The sequence below is a fragment of the Dromiciops gliroides genome, chromosome 2 (assembly GCF_019393635.1).
Source record: "Dromiciops gliroides isolate mDroGli1 chromosome 2, mDroGli1.pri, whole genome shotgun sequence".
Taxonomy (NCBI): domain Eukaryota; kingdom Metazoa; phylum Chordata; class Mammalia; order Microbiotheria; family Microbiotheriidae; genus Dromiciops; species Dromiciops gliroides.
In genome coordinates this window covers 662,060,303-662,073,039 of record NC_057862.1, presented here as the reverse complement: position 1 = coordinate 662,073,039, position 12,737 = coordinate 662,060,303, and the positions used below count along the sequence as shown (strand labels likewise).

General features: G+C 41.4%; 1 gene segment (V, D, J or C); it reads right to left on the bottom strand.

Annotated features, from left to right (window-relative positions):
- Positions 1 to 12,424, bottom strand: part of LOC122739550 — a 34,322-nt gene extending 21,898 nt beyond the window's left edge. Inside the window, 1 exon segment of the V gene segment in view lies at positions 12,342 to 12,424. Coding sequence covers positions 12,342 to 12,390 — 49 coding nt within the window.
- Positions 12,425 to 12,737: the final 313 nt, after the last annotated feature.

The window sequence follows — 12,737 nt, the reverse complement described above, 5'->3', positions numbered from 1 at the left end:
CTCCTGCAAATCTCTCCTTGCTAACCTCTTAGAATCCCTGGTACTAACCCATGTAGAGGTTTGGTGAGCCAGAGTCTGAGTGCAGGTAATGGAGGTGACCAACCTCTTCCACCCGTATCAGAGTAGGAGGCAGTATCCTCCAGTTTACATACTACTTGGTCCAAAAAACAAGTATTTAATTGGCTGTTGAGCCTGCATGGATGGGACTTGGATCATCTCTATGTGCTGTTTAGAGACTCTTAATCAAAGACCTTTGCTATATTGACCAGAGACTGGGATCCAAAGGTTGATAAAAGGAATTTTCTCACAATTTTCCTTATATCATTATTTTTTTTACAGCTGGAAAGAAGTTTAATTAGTTTATAACTTCATTTGACAGGTAAGGGAATCTGAGACCCAGGCAAAGGGCTAGTAAGTGTCAAGAGTAGGATTGGAACTTATGCTAACTTAGCAATCATAGTTTCTGAGTCCCCTACTAGGTCCTTCTGGACTACTCCTACAGCTGCCAAACATATATGTTTGTGTGTGGTGTGTGTGTGTGTGTGTGTGTGTGTGTGTATCACTGGATCATCTGAAGAAAGCCCGTGCTCCTGAGTGGACAGCAGGACCCCTCTATCAACCTTAAGGTTCATCTAATATAGACCAAGAATCAGGTTATGTCTAGTTGAGACAGCTGTCCTAAGATTCCATACAAGGGCTGAGGATACTGTCCTAGTTTTTTTTTTTTCCTTTCTTTTTGTTATGTGCCCAACAACAAAGGCCCTGATTCAAGCTTGTGTTGACATTTTTCATTGGTTGCTTCTCTCATTTTCTGCCTTTACCTTCTTGCCCTCTCCCCCTTTTCTGCTTCCGAGCAAACAATAGCTATGCAAGGGTACCTGGAACACATTTCTCCAATAGGCCCACTCATGGAACTGACCCTCTGGGCAACATTCATACTGGCCCAACTGGTCTCTTGTGGCATCTTGGCTTATAAACTGCCTCTCCTTTGTTGACCAGAAAGGTAGGGGTTCTTTGATATCCCCTCCTTTTGATTTTATTTTTTCCCAATTACATGTAAAGTGAGTTTTCAACATTCATTTTTTAAGATTTTGAATTCCAAATTGCTCTCCCTCCCTCCCTTGCCTCATCCCTCTCCAACACAGCAAGGAATCTGATATAGGTTGTATATGTATGATCATGTTAAACATATTTCCATATTTTTTTTAAATTAAATTAAATTAAATTTATTTTTTTTTAGTTCTCAACCTTTGTTTATACATGCTTTACAATTTCAGATTTTTCTCCCTCCCACCCCTCCCTCCCCCCCTCCCCTAGACAGCAGGTAATCTGATATAGGTTATATCTATATATCTCTATACATATACATATAGATATATATATATACACACACATATATATACACATAATAACATTAATCCTATTTCTGCATTAATCCTGTTACAAGAGAAAGAATCAGAGCAGTGATGCAAAACCTCAAAATTGAAAGAAAAAAAAAACCAACAGCACCCAAAACAAAAGAAATAATATGGTTCAATCAGCATCTATACTCCACAGTTCTTTCTTTCTTTTTTTTCTTGGATTTGGAGATCCTCTTCTATCATGAGTTCCCTGGAACTCTTCTGTACCATTGCATTGGTGAGAAGAATATAGTCCATCACAGTAGGTCAACACTCAATGTTGATGATACTGTGTACAATGTTCTTCTGGTTCTGCTCATCTCACTCATCATCAGCTTCATGTAAGACCCTCCAGGTTTCTCTGAACTCTTCCTGCTCATCATTTCTTACAGCACAATAGTATTCCATTGTATTCATATACCACAACTTGTCCAGCCATTCCCCAATTGATGGGCACCCCCTCAGCTTCCAATTCCTTGCTACCACGTAAAGAGCAGCTATAAATATTTTTGTACATGTGGGTCCCTTTCCCCCTTCCATGATTTCTTTGGCAAAAGACCTAAAAGTGGGATTGCTGGGTCAAGGGTATGCACAGCTTTATTGCCCTTTGGGCATAATTCCAAATTGCTCTCCAGAATGGTTGGATCAGCTCACAGCTCCACCAACAATGCATTAGTGTTCCAATTTTCCCCACAGCCTCTCCAACATTTATTATCTTCCTTTTTTGTCATTTTAGCCAATCTGATAGGTGTCAGGTGGTACCTCAGAGTTGCTTTAATTTGCATCTCTCTAATCATTAGAGATTTAGAGCATTTTTTCATATGGGAATAGATAGCTTTGTTTCTTCATCAGAAAACTGCCTGTTCATATCCTTTGACCATTTCTCAATTGGGGAATGACTTGGATCTTATAAATTTGATTTAATTCCCTATATATTTTAGAGATGAGGCCTTTATCAGAAGCACTGGCCTCAAAAAATTGTTTCCAGCTTTCTGCCTCCCTTCCAATTTTGGATGCATTGCTTCTGTTGTACAAATTTTTTTTTAATTTAATATAATCAAAATCATCCATTTGCATTTTATAATATACTCTATCTCTTGTTTGGTCAAAAACTGTTTTCCTTTCCAAAGATCTGATAGGTACCCTATTCCTTTCTCTCCTAATTTACCTATGGTATCACCTCTTATGTCTAAATCATGTATCCATTTTGACCTTATTTTAGTATAAGGTGTAAGATGTTGGTCTATGCCTAATTTCTGCCATACTATCTTCCAGTTTTCCAGCAGTTTTTGTCAAATACTGAGTTCCTATTCCAGAAGCTGGAGTCTTTGGGTTTATCAAACACTACATTACTAGTGTCATTTACTACTGCATTTCCTGAGCCTAGCCTATTCCATTGATCTACCACTCTATTTTTTAGCCAGTACCAGATAGTTTGATGACTGCGCTTTATAGTAAAGCTCCAGGTTTGGTACCGCTAACCCACCTTCCTGTGAATTTTTTTTCATTATTTCCCTGGATATTCTTGATTTTTTGTTTTTCCAGATGAATTTTGTTATTACTTTTTCTAGCTGTATAAAATAATTTTTAGGTATTCTGATTGGTATGGCACTGAATAAGTAAATTAATTTAGGCAGTATTGTCATTTTTACTATATTAGCTCTGCCTATCCATGAGCAATTGATAGCTTTCCAATTATTTAGATCTGATTTGATTTGTGTGAAGAGTGTTTGGTAGTTGTGTTCATAGAGTTCCTGGGTTTGTCTTGGCAAGTAGACTCCCAAGTATTTTATATTATCTACCATTACTTTAAATGGAATTTCTCTTTCTATCTCTTGCTGCTGGACTTTGTTGGTCATGTATAGAAATGCTGATGATTTATGTGGATTTATTTTATATCCTGCTACTTTGCTAAAGTTGTTCATTGTTTCAAGTAATTTTTGACTTGATTCTCGAGGATTCCTTAAGTATACCATCATATCATCTGCAAAGAGTGATAGTTTTGTTTCCTCCTTGCTATTCTAATTCCTTTAATTCCCTTCTCTTCTCTGATTGCTAAAGCTAACATTTCTAGAACAATATTAAATAATAGGGTGATAATGGACATCCCTGTTTCACCCCTGATCTTATTGGGAAGGCCCTCTAATTTATCTCCATTGCATATAATACTTGCTGATGGCTTTAGGTAGTACTGTTTATTATTCTAAGGAAAGCTCCCCTATTCCTAAACTCTCTAGTGTTTTTATTAGGAATGGGTGCTGTACTTGTCAAAGCTTTCTCTGCATCTATTGAGATAATCATATGATTTTGGTTGGTTTTCTTATTGATGTGGTTGATTATGTTAATAGTTTTCCTAATATTGAACCAGCCCTGCATTCCTGGTATAAATCCCACCTGGTCATAGTGTATTATCCTGGTGATCACTTGCTGTAATATCCTTGCTAATATCTTATTTAAGATTTTAGCATCAATATTCATTAGGGAGATTGGTCTATAATTTTCTTTCTCTGTTTTTGCTTTGCCTGGTTTTGGTATCACCACCATATTTGTGTCATAAAACGAATTTGGTAGAACTCCTTCTTCCCCTATTTTTCCAAATAATTTGTATAATATTGGAATTAATTGTTCTTTAAATGTTGGTAAAATTCACCTCTAACCCATCTGGCCCTGGGGATTTTTTCTTAGGGAGTTCACTAATAGCTTGTTCAATTTCTTTTTCTAATATGGGTTTATTTAAGGATTTTATTTCCTCTTCAGTTAACCTGGGCAGTTTGTATCTTTGTAATATTCATCCCTTTCATTTAGATTGTCAAATTTATTGGCATACAGTTGGGCAAAATATTTCCTAATTATTGCTTTAATTTTCACTCATTGGTGGTAACATCACCCTTTTCATTTTTGATACTGGTAATTTGGTTTTCTTCTTTCTTTTTTTTAATCAAAATTAACCAATATTTTATCTATTTTATTGGTTTTTTCATAAACCAGCTCTTAGTTTTATTGATTAATTCTATAGTTTTTTTGCTTTCAATCTTATTAATTTCTCCTTTAATTTTCAGGATCTCTAATTTAGTGTCTAATTGGGGATTTCTAATTTGTTCTTTTTCTAACTTTTTAAGTTGCATGCCCAATTCTTAATCTCCTCTTTCTCTTTTTATTCATGTAAGCATTTAGAGCTATAAATTTTCCCCTAAGCACTGCTTGGCTGCATCCCATAGATTTTGGTATGTTGTCTCATTCTTGTCATTCTCTTGGATAAAGTTATTGATTGTTTCTATGATTTCTTGTTTGGCCCATTCATTCTTTAGAATGAAATTATTTAGTTTCCAATTGATTTTCATTCTACTCTTCCCTGGCTCTTTCTTAGATGTAATTTTTATTGCATCATGATCTGAGAAGGATGCATTTACTATTTCTGCCTTTCTACATTTGACTATGGTGTTTTTGTGCCCTAATACATGGTCAATTTTTGAAAATGTGCCATGTACTGCTGAGAAAAAGGTATATTCCTTTCTATCCCCATTCAATTTTCTCCAGACATCTATCATGTCTAACTTTTCTAGTAATCTATTCACCTCTTTCACTTCTTTTTTATTTATTTTTTGGCTAGATTTATCTAATTCTGAGAGGGGGAGATTCAGATCCCCCACTAGTATAGTATTACTATCTAATTCCTCTTGTAACTCATTTAACTTCTCCTCTAAGAACTTGGATGCTATACCACTTGGCGCATACATATTTAATATTGATATTACTTCATTATCTATAGTACCTTTAAGCAAGATGTAATTTCCTTCCTTATCTCTTTTAATGAGATCTATTTTTGCCTTCACTTTGTCTGAGATAAGGATTGCTACCCCTGCCTTTTTTACTTTAGCTGAGGCATAATATATTCTGCTCCAGCCTTTTACCTTTACTCTGTGTGTATCTCTCTGCTTCAAATGTGTTTCTTGTAAACAGCATATTGTAGGGTTCTGGTTTTTAATCCACTCTGCAATTCGCTTCCGTTTTATAGCAGAGTTCATCCCATTCACATTCACAGTTATTATTACTGACTGTCTATTCCCCTCCATTCTATTTACCCCCCTTTGTACTTTTCCCCCCTTCTTTCACCCTATTCCTCCTCACCGACGTTTTACTTCTTACCCCTGCCTCCCCCAATCTGCCCTCCCTTTTTCTCACCCCCCTCTCTTGTCTTTACCCTTTTCTCCCTGCTTTTGTCCTCCCTTCTATCAGTCCCCCCTTTCCCTTCCCTTTTGTTTCCCTAAAGAATGAGTTAAGTTTCTTTATCCCAATGAACGTATATGTTATTCCCTCTTTGAGTCAAATCTAATGAGAATAGGGTTGAAACCATGTTCTCCCCTCCTTTCTTTCCCTCTATTGTAATAGGTTTTTTTCCACCTCTTCATATGATATAAGTCATCCCATTCCACCTCCCCTTTCCTCTCCTCCCCATAGACTCCCTTTTTAACCCCTTAATTTTTTTGTATCATCACATCAAAGACAATTTATATTTATACCCTCTATATAAAGTTCTTCTCTCTGCCCAAATACATTTACAGTTCTTAAGAGTTATGAGTATTATTTTCCTGTGTAGAGATATAAACAGTTTAACCTAATAGGGTAACTTTTTTTTCCCCTCTGTTTACCTTTTTAAACTTCTCTTGAGTCTTGTATGCTGAGATCAAATTTTCTATTCAGTTCTGGTCTTTTCACCACGAAAGATTGAAAGTCCCCAATGTCATTAAATGTCCATCTTTTCCCCTGAAAGACAATGACCATTTTTGCTGGGTAATAGATTCTTGGCTGCAATCCAAGCTCCTTTGCTTTCCGGAATATCATATTCCATGCCTTGCGGTCCTTTAATGTTGAAGCTGCCAGGTCCTGAGCAATCCTGACTGTGGCTCCATGATATTTAAATTGCTTCTTTCTGGCTGCTTGGAGTATTTTCTCCTTCACCTGATAATTCTGGAATTTGGCTACAATATTCCTTGGAGTTTTCCTTTTGGGGTCTCTTTCAGGAGGTGATCAGTGGATTCTTTCAATGATGATTTTATCCTCTGATTCTATGATATCAGGGCAGTTCTCCTTACATATTTCCATAGTAATCATATTATGAAAGAAGAATCAGAACAAAAGGGAAAACTGTAAGAAAGAAAGAAGAACACAGAAAAACCAAATAAAATGAAAATGGTATGCTTCAATCTGCATTGAGACTCCATTCTCCTTTTTATGGATGTGGAGAGCATTTTCCATCATGATTCTTTTGGAACTGTCTTGGATCATTGGATTGCTGAGAAGAGCTAAGTTCATCATATTGATCATTGACCAATGTTTCTGTTACTGTGTACAATGTTCTCCTGGTTCTGTTCACTTCACTCAGTAACATTCCACTTAAGACATTCCAGGTTTTTCTGAAATCTGCCTACTTGTCATTTCTTACAGCACAATAGCAGTCCCTTATATTCATATACCACAACTTGTTCAGCCATTCCCCAATTGATGGGCATCTCATCAATTTTCAATTCTTTGCCACCACAAAAAGAGCTGCTAAATATTTTTGTACATATGGGCCCTTTTCTCTTTTTATGATCTCATTGGGATACAAACCTAGTATTGGTATTGCTGAGTTAAAGGGTATGCACAGTTTTATAGTCCCTTGGGCATAGCTCCAAATTGCTCTCCAGGATTGTTGCATCCGTTCACAATTCCACCAAAATGCATTAGTGTTCTAATTTTCCTACATCTTCTCCAACCTTTATCATTTTCCTTTTTTGTCATATTAGCCAATCTGAGAGGTGTGAGGTGGTACCTCAGAGTTTTTTTTTTAAATAATATGCATTTCTCTAATCAATAGTGACTTAGAATTTTTTTTCATATGACTAGGTAGTTTTGATTCCTTCATCTGAAAAATGAAAACAGACCCCTTCCTTTTAGTCAAAAGGGGGAAATGCCAAGATATTAGGAAATGCCCTATTTTCCAGAACTAAGACCTAGGAAGTTGGCTGTGCTGTGAGCTTGGCAAAACATAAATCCTTTCTGTTCACCCTCTGGTCCAGTTAACATTTAAATCAGTGTCAGAAGTGGGATTAGACACAGAACCAGTTCATTGGACTCTCTGGTACCAGTGAGCATAGATTAGTTGACACTGGAGATCTATTTCTTGGGAGTCTGACTATCCCTTCCTCGAAGTTGTCCTCTGCCCTCATCCCTGCTCCAATCATCCAAACTACCACCTTGCCAGAATTTGCCACATGCTCTCTTAGATCAATGGAGATATTTTATTCTGAGCAGGAAAGCTTACTCACTCTGTTTATTGTCTGGTATATTCTCATCTGTATAATCATTCCATTTTCTGTTTACTATCAGCTTGGACAAAAAAAGCATATTTGATGTGCTCTATGTATGGTCTTTGTGTAACTTCTGGCTCAGGAGGAGATAGTGAGGCTGGTGACTTTGCACAACACTCCCTCACTTAAATCCAATTCAGTGCAAGTCATGACCTCACCCCGATGTCATGGTTCTCTTCAGGAACAGAGGACAAACAACAAAAATAAAAGCAATGTCAAAACTCTCAATTTTTGTTCTGTCAGACTGGCTGTGTAGAGTTCATGCTAATTTATGCTGGAGGTAAGTGATCTTATAATCAACTCTGAATATTTCCTTTTCAGTCTGCTTCAGGCAGTCAACAAGCATTCATTAAGCATGTCACCAGACACTGTGCTAAGAGCTGGGAATGTAAAGAAAATTAAAAGGCAGTCACTTCTTTCATGAAGTTCCCACTCTAATGGGTAAGCTACATAAGAACCACTATGGACAAACAAGGTCTGTGAGGAAAACTTGGTGAAAACCAACAGAGGGAAGACACTAGAATTAAGGGGTATGAGGTAATCTACCTGGTAATCACCATATTCCTGTTTCTCTAAGGAAAGAAATCTTGGACTCTTTTCTTGAGCAAGGGATAGGATTTCATCTGGATCAGAAGTTGGAGACCAAGGATCATCTAGGTGAATAGCCTTTGGCTAAGTGTATGTTTGTCAATTAGTCAGTCAGTCAATAAACATTCATTAAACACCTACTATGTGCCTGACAGAAAGGATTTTTTAAAAAGAGAGTCAAAAGACAGTCCTTTCCCTAAAAGTAGTTCACAATACAATAGAGGAAATGGGAGCAGCCACAACAAAAATGTACATACAAGCTATAAACAGATTAACAGGAAACAAGAGAGAAGGTGCTGGAAATAAGAAGGGCTGGAAAGGCTTCCTGTATAAGCTGTAATTGAAAAGTACATACAGGAGAGCAAGGTGTAAGAAGACTGAAAAGGCAGGAGCAGGCTGGGTTCTGAAGGGTTCTGAACAGCAAACTGAGGACTGTGGATCTGATCCTAGAGGCAATATGGGGCACCTGGAATACCCTTCCCTTCCCTTCACTCATACTGTGTAAATATGAGAAGATAGTAAAAGAAGGCAACTGACCTGGATGGACTACATCCTTGGGCACTAACAGAACTGGCAGCTGGGATGACTGGATGACTGAGAGTTATGTTTGCTAGAAATCTAGATAGATTGCTGCTGTTGGAGGAGAGGACTTTCTGTGTGCTAAGCACTATGTGAAGCCTGAGGATGAAAAGACTAGCAAGGCCACTAGATAGCACCATAAAGCCTGGGTCACCTGCTTGGTCTGGAGTCAGGAAGACTCATCTTTCAGAGTTCAAATGCAGCCTCAGCTACTCCTTAGCTGTGTGACCCTGGGCAAGTCACTTCACCCTGTTTGCCTCAGTTTCCTCATCTGAAAATGAGCTGGAGAAGTAAATGGCAAGCTATTTTGCTGTGTTTGTAAGAAAACCCCACGTGGGATCATGAAGAGTCAGCCATGGGTGATCAATGGCTGAACAACCGCCAATTAGACATTAAAGTATAATAGTGAGGTTGACTGATATGCTTCTAGGAAGAAAGGGAGAATGCACCGCTGGCTCTGGGTATCCGGTGTCTGCTTTGTTCTTGCTCATTGGGAGTCAGATTAGACATGAATGGGAGACTGTCTCAGGTCTAGGGTGTAGTAGGGTCGGTAGCCCAGTCTGAGAGGGGTTGAGTTGATTTTTCCTTGGCTATACATGGCTGTAGAGGAGCAAGCATACTCAGGGGACAGAGTTGTCAGTCCATGGTCTTGCCCATGAGTTCCTTTAGCCCAGCCATCCCCAGAGACCCTGCAGCTGAGCAGTCAGCACAGCAACTGCTGCAGGAGAGGAAGTAGAAGAGCTGAGAGGCCAGCCTGGGCTGGGTAGACTTTTGTTTAGGTCTGTAGCAACGTGGAGGAATAAAATAATGTTGTCCACAGTAACAACAGGCCTCATCTTCAGCCTCCACACTGCTGATGGAGAGGGTGAAGTCCTTCTCAGCACCACTGCCACTGAACCTGGCAGGGACTCCTGAGTCCAGGCTGGAAACCCGGTAAATGAGGCCCCGAGGAGAATGTCCAGGTTTCGTAGAGATAAGTGTTTCCATCCCGGTGTCTGACACTCTGAGTGGCCTTGCAGCTGATGGTGACTCTCTCTCCTGGGGTCACAGACACTCAGGCTAGAGCCTGGCTCAGCACAGTTTCTCCTCTGGAACCTAAAAGCAGGAAATAATAATCAACCAACATCTTCTAACAACCAAAGTCTCCTTCCATTTGGATACTTGGCCCCTGACAGCCTGGCTCTGCCAACCCCACTGATCACATAGAAGGCCCATTTCCCCATTCCAAGTGCTCACTGCCCAGGGCTCAGGGAACCGCCAGGATGTGTTTATTATTAAAAAGAGGGAGGGATGGGGTAAAGTCCTTCAGTGAGAGGTAATGAGAATCTCCTGAGAGGGGATTCATACCTTGCTGGTTGAGTAGTGGGAGAATGGATGGCAAAAGAACTGAGGGACACGTTTGGGTCCATGGATGCCAGTGAATAGTTGGCCAGCCTGTATGTTAATATAGAAAGAGGGACTTGAAATAACATAGGCATAATTAGCAGATTGCTCAAGGTTAGCTTCTAATGGAAAGATACTGACATTGAGGCTTCAAGCATCCCGTTCTAGCAATGCCCACAGAGGTTCTTATATTTCTGTCTCCCTTCTCCCCAACCTTGTGCCAATAACACCCTCTGAAGTAGAGGGAAGCCTCATTGCTCAGGGTCTAAGGATCTAGAAAGAGTTTAAGAAGCGACACCTCAGGCATGGCCGGGATCCAGATCTTCCAGAAAACTCTATTCCCCCAATGAGGAGTGAAAGAAGAAACGGGGCCTATAGAGCCCTGCTCCAGGCCTTGCCCTGCCCCCCAGTGTAGGACTGAAGGAGAGCATTCCAAGGGCAGGGCAGCCCCTCCCTGGGATTCCTTCAGATCCTTCCCCTAAATGGACCCAGATGAGCTGCATCTGAGCATCCCCCAGCTGGGCTCTGAGGGAGAAGAAGCAGGTGCTCAGGAAGGGGACCAGCTTCCCTGATGAGCCTGTTGGGGAATGAGGCTTGTGAACCTACAGAGAAAGAGGAGGTTGGGGGGAAGGTTGTCTTCCCTCTTCCTTCCTCCCTCTTGTAAGGGGCTAAAATTCTAGCTAGACTGCCTAAAAATCTACTTAGTGGTCGCCATATGTTAGAAGCTTTAAAAAGACTTTAGACTTTTAAGCATTTATTAAGGTGCCTTAGAATGTAGTGATCAGAGAGAAAGAGACCAAGATTCCTTCATCTACCTATCTCAGGGAGCCAGCATCTCAGATCCACTCAAACTGAGGTGCCAGACAAAAGAGAGCTCCCTCACCCCGTCCTTCTCCCAGAAGCCTCCTCTCCAACAGGAAACAGGGCTCTCCACACACACAGCTCCAAGCTAATTGGATGGTAGCTCTGATTGACAAGTCTAACAGGTGGCTCTACAGATGCAAGTTCTGGGACGCTAGCTGGCCAGCTTCCAGACACTAAAGTTACATGTCTTCCAAAGGCAACCCCCCTGCCCGCAACATCCTTCCATCAGGGGGAACCACTCCAATCTTCACATACTCAGTACCACTTATTGCCCCAGAACACACTGGACCAAATGTTCCCTATCACCAAGCTAAAATATGGCCAGTCCTGCCTAGGGGACAGGGCATGTGACTGACAAGGCTTTGTGAGAAAGGAGGGGACCTGAGGAACCACAAAGAGGAAGCCCTGAGAGATGTGAGCCTGCCTAGAGGGCAGGGGCTGCTCTGCCTGGGGACCAGAGAGGAAGCAGCTGCTGCTCTGAGCTGAATCCCCCGAGCAGCCTGGGGAGGTTTTTGTTCAGGTCTGAAGCACTGTGGGGGGCCAGTCTTTACTCTGCTGCCAGTAATAATCTCCAGCATCCTCGGGCTCCAAGTTGCTGATGGTGAGAGTGAAATCTGTCCCAGACCCACTGCCACTGAAGCGGGCAGGCACTCCAGATGCCAGCCTGTTAGCCCAGTAGATGAGGAGCCTGGGGGCTTGGCCAGGTTTCTGCTGGTACCAATGAAGGTAGTTATAACCACTATATATAACACTCTGACTGGCCTTGCAGCTGAGGGTGACTCACTCTCCTGGAGACACAGACAAGGAGGCTGGAGACTGAGTCAGCACAATGGCTCCTCGGGAATCTAGGAAACAACGAAATGAGAGGAAATAAGAGGAAATGAGAGGAAATGAGAAATGTGTGAATGTCCAAGTTAAAGTGTAGGAACAAGAAAATTCTGTGGAGAACCTGAGATCCCAAATGGCTGACAAGTGGATGTATTTACTGTCACCACAGACACCACCTTTCCCACAGACCTCACAATGTTTGTAATCTGGGGCCTGACCATGCTCCTCAGCCTCCATCTGCCTGTGCTGTCCCTAAGCTTCTTCACCCCCTGGATCCAGGGGTCATCAGGTCTTTAATCCCTGAAAACCTGTGACCTCCTCACCCCTTCCCTGCCCTGCTGGGTCTTACCCTGAGCCCAGAGCACCAGCAGCCAGAGGAGCTGCCATGGGGAGACCATCCTGGCCTTCAGACACCTGCAGAGAGAGCACTCAGAGCCCTGAGGGCGCAGCAAGGAGGGAGGAAGCTTTTGTACCCTGAGCAGGGCTCCCTGCAGGCCCCTAGGGCTCCATATGCAAAAGAGCCCCAGGTCTGCTCTGAGCCTCCTCTCAGGATCCTGTGAGCCACACGGAGTCACCCTGACTGTACCTGACTCTGGGGGAGGGGCCTCCCTCCTCTCTGTCCTCAGTGTGTGACCTCAGGAGCAAAGACAAGCTCCTGTTTAGTGTCTGATATGGGAATGGTTGGAGCTGGTTGTGGGTGAATGAGGGGAGGCTTCTCTCTGTGCCCCATAACCAGGAGAGAGCT